This window comes from Acanthochromis polyacanthus, chromosome 6 (assembly GCF_021347895.1).
Source record: "Acanthochromis polyacanthus isolate Apoly-LR-REF ecotype Palm Island chromosome 6, KAUST_Apoly_ChrSc, whole genome shotgun sequence".
Lineage (NCBI taxonomy): Eukaryota > Metazoa > Chordata > Actinopteri > Pomacentridae > Acanthochromis > Acanthochromis polyacanthus.
In genome coordinates, this window is record NC_067118.1 from 3,084,801 (window position 1) to 3,090,800 (window position 6,000).

General features: G+C 39.1%; 1 protein-coding gene across 1 annotated transcript in view; it reads right to left on the reverse strand.

The window, feature by feature from the left end:
• LOC110972006 (uncharacterized) overlaps positions 1-5,658 on the reverse strand; it is a 112,317-nt gene extending 106,659 nt beyond the window's left edge. The window contains exons 1-2 of the mRNA XM_051949700.1: positions 5,480-5,658; positions 4,387-4,716 (exon numbers count right to left, since the gene is read on the reverse strand). Of these exons, the coding sequence (XP_051805660.1) occupies positions 4,387-4,716; positions 5,480-5,519 (370 nt within the window). The 5' untranslated portion in view covers positions 5,520-5,658. The remainder of the gene's footprint in view (positions 1-4,386; positions 4,717-5,479) is intronic.
• Positions 5,659-6,000: the final 342 nt, after the last annotated feature.

Below are 6,000 nucleotides of genomic sequence, written 5' to 3' on the forward strand. Positions count from 1 at the left end.
TATCTATTCAGTCCAGACACGACCCCTCCCTCCCTCCCTCCCTCCCTCCCTGCCTCCCTCACTCCCTCCCCTAACTGACAAAAGTTTTTTATCTAATCGGGAGCAGACGCGACCCCTTCCCTAACTAACAGAAGTTTTTATCTAAGCAGAACCAGATGCGTCCCTGTAAAACAAAATGTCTGCATTCTTATAGACTCTCCCGTTGTCCCTCCTATGACAAAGGTTTTAGCAGTCATTGACAGAGAAACCCGGGAAATTTGAACAAATGTTCTGTATTAGCTTTTCTCCTCTCTCCCCTTTCTGCGTCCTCTGAACAAAATGCTGCTGTCCAGTATTTCTCCCCTGCGACCTCTCACCAAGACCTGAGGTGACCGTCTGAACACAAGAACCCTCTTCCTCCCCTGTCTTTCACCTTAACTGACAGGAAGTCCCGCCTCACCACGCCCCCGCCACGCCCCCGTGGGAGAAGGGGGAATGTTAAACAAAGAAGAATCTTTTTAACAGTCTGTAAGTTACAGTTAATTTAAACACAAGACACTCAACAAGAACTAACAGAAAATAAAACTTTAGCAATTGGACTGTTTGAAATAAATCGATCTGAAAATAAAAACTGACAGTCTTTAAACCAGTGACTGTTTGAAATATATCATTCATTTAAAAAAATGGCAATTTGACTGTTTAAAGTAAATCATTCAGAAAATAAGAACGGACAGTCTTCCACAGTTTAGACAGTTTCAACGGTTTAGAAAAAACATAGAGTTTAAACAACAGTTGAAGTTCCTGCTGATTGTTTGTCAGAGACTCCTGCTGAGAGGCTGCAGTCAGGCTGACTGCTGGAACTAAACACAACTAGCTGCTCATTCGTAAAGTGAAATGAGGAGACCAGAATAAAGGAGGCTGGAGGTGCAGCCTACATCCACAAAGCCATAATTCAAGCTGTGCATTCATTTAGGACATAATAATTTAGATCACCATTAGACACCGGACTGTTTTACTGTGGCTGAAACTCTGAGGTGCTTTACAGGCCCTGAAGTAGGCCTCTTGTTTGATTAACTTCTTAATTCCTTGGGTGAGGCCCAACTTCTAGTACTCTGCTTCTCTTAAAACCAATTTAACCAACTTCACTGACTACAAACCCACGTTTCATTCCCCTGCATATTTCTCAATAACAGAAAGAGAGAATAACGTGATGTTTGGTCTCATTTGACAGTTTTCACGAGGAAGATAGGAAGCATGCAAGAATCAACCAAACTATCGGAGAATGACCGAATGACGAATCTAAGGACAGACTCAGAATAAAACAAAGAAAAAAAGGAGCTCTGCTTCTATCAGCTGGAGCAGGGTGAAACTCTGGCCATAGCGCTGTAAGAACATACACAATTTAATGTACCAGTTCTTCATTTTTATGTTATCACACATCAGTGTTATGTCATTTGTGTTTTACATTTGATATATTAGATTATAATAACGAACAAACACAAAATTTAACAAGACTGAAGCTAACCTCCTGCTAATGTGTAACCTGGAGTTTTGTAAGAGCTTACATGTACAGAGCCTTGTGAAAGTATTCGGCCCCCTTGAACTTTTCAACCTTTCGCCACATTTCAGGCTTCAAACATAAAGATATAAAATTCTAATTTTTTGTCAAGAATCATCAACAAGTGGGACACAATCGTGAAGTGGAACGAAATTTATTGGATATTTTAAACTTTTTTAACAAATAAAAACCTGAAAAGTGGGGCGTGCAGTATTATTCGGCCCCCTTGCATTAATACTTTGTAGCGCCACCTTTTGCTGCAATTACAGCTGCAAGTCGCTTGGGGTATGTCTCTATCAGTTTTGCACATGGAGAGACTGAAATTCTTGCCCATTCTTCCTTGCAAAACAGCTGGAGCTCAGTGAGGTTGGATGGAGAGCGTTTGTGAACAGCAGTCTTCAGCTCTGCCCACAGATTCTGGATTGGATTCAGGTCTGGACTTTGACTTGGCCATTCTAACACCTGGATACGTTTATTTGTGAACCATTCCATTGTAGATTTGGCTTTATGTTTTGGATCATTGTCCTGTTGGAAGATAAATCTCCGTCCCAGTCTCAGGTCTTTTGCAGACTCCAACAGGTTTTCTTCCAGAATGTTCCTGTATTTGGCTCCATTCATCTTCCCATCAATTTTAACCATCTTCCCTGTCCCTGCTGAAGAAAAGCAGGCCCAAACCATGAGGCTGCCACCACCATGTTAGACAGTGGGGATGGTGTGTTCAGGGTGATGAGCTGTGTTGCTTTTACGCCAAACATATCGTTTTGCATTGTGGCCAAAAAGTTGGATTTTGGTTTCATCTGACCAGAGCACCTTCTTCCACATGTTTGGTGTGTCTCCCAGGTGGCTTGTGGCAAACTTCAAATGAGACTTTTTATGGATATCTTTGAGAAATGGCTTTCTTCTTGTCACTCTTCCATAAAGGTCAGATTTGTGCAGTGTACGACTGATTGTTGTCCTGTGGACAGACTCTCCCACCTCAGCTGTAGATCTCTGCAGTTCATCCAGAGTGATCATGGGCCTCTTGGCTGCATCTCTGATCAGTCTTCTCCTTGTTCCAGGTGAAAGTTTAGAGGGACGGCCGGGTCTTGGCAGATTTGCAGTGGTCTGATACTCCTTCCATTTCAATATGATTGCTTGCACAGTGCTCCTTGAGATGTTTAAAGCTTGGGAAATCTTTTTGTATCCAAATCCGGCTTTAAACTTCTCCACAACAGTATCTGGGACCTGCCTGGTGTGTTCCTTGGTCTTCATGATGCTCTCTGCACTTTAAACAGAACCCTGAGACTATCACAGAGCAGGTGCATTTATACGGAGACTTGATTACACACAGGTGGATTCTATTTATCATCATCAGTCATTTAGGACAACATTGGATCATTCAGAGATCCTCACTGAACTTCTGGAGTGAGTTTGCTGCACTGAAAGTAAAGGGGCCGAATAATATTGCACGCCCCACTTTTCAGGTTTTTATTTGTTAAAAAAGTTTAAAATATCCAATAAATTTCATTCCACTTCACGATTGTGTCCCAATTGTTGTTGATTCTTGACAAAAAATTACAATTTTATATCTTTATGTTTGAAGCCTGAAATGTGGCGAAAGGTTGAAAAGTTCAAGGGGGCCGAATACTTTCACAAGACACTGTAGCATCACATCATTGCTGGAAGCTGCTGCAGTGTCTTTCTATTAGTACATGGCACATGCCACTGCCACTATAGAGGGAAACAATGACATGGGGATACTGACAGCAAAGTATTTTTCTTTACGAGACACAATAAGTATTAAAAAATAAGTAATGGATAAAAGCTTTTTGAAATTTCTGTAATAATTAAATGAAGAAGGTCCGTTGTTGGATGGGATGTTCACACTCCTGCATGTGTGCATGAGGACAGAAGAGGATATTTGCCGATCAGTGATTCAACTCAGAGATGTGTCACCGTTATATTTAAAGGAATAAGCCTGGATATTTCAAGATCCTAAGAGACTTAGTGGTTCTTAACCTTTCTTTTAGTTACATTTTTTAATTAACTTGTAAATGCAAGCTGCATTATCCACTTAAGTCTCAGGTGTTTTTTTGAGGCAGATCAAAAATGTAAACTTCAACATAGTTTGAGATGAAATGGTATATTTCACGGGTCACTTATAGAATCAGTATCTTCAAATATAACTGGATTGAATGTTTTTCTACTGATATACTAAGGTTCAGCTTCATATTACAACCATTTTCCAACTTTTATATCTGATTAAATGCTATTTAGAGGCAAATGGAATGAACATTTTTAAGGAAAAAGAAAAGTATTACATTTTGCTAATGTTTTGTATTCTACTCAACTCTGCTCATCATAGCAAGACTTATCACATAACACCTGCCAGCAATCAGACATATAAAACAGTAGCACAAAAAAGCACAACTACAGGATGTTCAGTTCAACTGATAGTATGATGATACTGCCACCTCCATGCCTGACAGTAGGTATAGTGTCCAGAGGAGTCAAATGTAAACCAGAAGATTGAAACCAGAAGAACCAAACCGAAGTGGAAATGGAAAAAAATCATCAAATATTAGCATTTCTGTTTGTATATTTTGTCTAATTCATGGATCCAGTGGGTTCTATTTAAACTGGATCAGAGGAATCAGCAGCTGTAGTCGATCAGAATCACTCAGGAGACGTTAACAGTCCACAAAACTAAGAAAATGTGATTAACACAACTTTGTACATCACCAAAACTGATCATTCAAGTTACAAATATTCATGTTTCATTGATTCCATCATTATAGGAGTCAATGGAAACTACAGACTGATGACAAACAGGGTCTTTTTATAGGTGGACGTAATCATCTGAAACTCACCGCCAGTAACTCGGAGCTCAAAGTCCTCGAACTCATCAGGAACCAGAGACCTGCCGACACCGATCCGGTACCGTCCAGAGTCAGAGGTTTCCAGAGACGAGATGAATTCGGTCACAAGTCCTCCATCAGGTAATGTTTTCTGGTACTCGATGCTGTATCTGCCACTCACAGACTTGTTCTGGTCGGTTCTGATGAGGACGTCTGACCCTTGACATTCCCTCCTGCACAGGAACCCAACGCTGGCGTTGGATGTAAAGTACCAGGAGTACATCAGCTGGTCTCCTGAGTATCTCTGAACTATGACGCGGGCGTGTCCATCCCACAGAGTTTCTGGAAGGAAACAGTCGGTTCAATCTGGACTGAAAACTTTATCAAACACTGTGGATATTTATAAAACTATCTCTGTTTCAATTCAAGACATCAAATACTTTAGAGATATTATTAAAAGCTGCTCGTTGACCCACTTTCAGCAGGTTTTTATGATGCTGTTTGAACAACAACATCTGAGGAACTATTAAAGATAAAAACCTGAAATTTCCTCTGTTAATTCTCATCATGTCATTGATTCATGTTGTTTTTGTAATTTACAGATTTCTCTGCTCATTTACAAACAATACAGAGTAAAATCAAATAAACAAATATTTTAATTGACATTTTAACAATTAAAAAGAGGCCAAATCTGTAAATAAAGTCCACATCAAACATCTGTGTTTTTACTCATATGAATTTGTTCTTTTAGAACATGTTACTACAAAATTACTATTTTTTTTAAAGGATTTAAATCTGCTAAATAATCATTATTTCACAGATTTGCTGCTATTTGAAGGAAAAAAACTACAATGATAAATGCAATAATAACACGTATTTTCACAGATATTAATTTGTTGTTTTCAGTAAAACTTCACAGTATTTAAATCAAACTTTACACATTTTCCCTGTTTTGTTAAATTTCAGATCAAAGCTGATAGAATCTCAGAAAAATGTCCTCATTTAGTGTGACGTCGTGTTATTGGTGTTTTTCACCGTTTTTTAACATTTATTTCCTCAAAAAGACAAAGAATGGTCCAGATGGGAGAGTTAAAGTCGTCCTCACCTGATAAGAAGCAGAACAGCAGAAGTTGCTGGACGTTCATCCTCAGTTTCCTCCTGATGTAGAAAAGTGATCCACTTCTTCACTCCTTCAGCTCTTCAGCTCTGATCAGAAGCTCCGGTTGCTCAATCGAGTTTCCTGTCAGTCGCTGCAACGCCTTCACGGAAAGATAAAAATAAAATGTTTAACTGTGATAAGGTTCTGAGAACGTCAGAATTTCACCAAGAAGTAACTGTTAAATCCTAAATCATCAAAATCTGTTTCCAAGTGAAGTCAAATCAATAAATAGATTCAAATATCATCAATATCTGTAAAATAACACATTTACCGTCATGAAAGAAATGATCAGACCATCCTTGTTTTCTTCAGTTTCTTGTTCATTTTAATGCCTGGTACCACTAAAAGTTTATTCCCTTCAGAAAACAACAAACACCACTTTAAATGCAGCTGGTTCCATCATACTTTATGTCCTATCTGACCTGCTGAAGCTTCATTGTATTCCAGGGTCTATAGAGGACATTTCA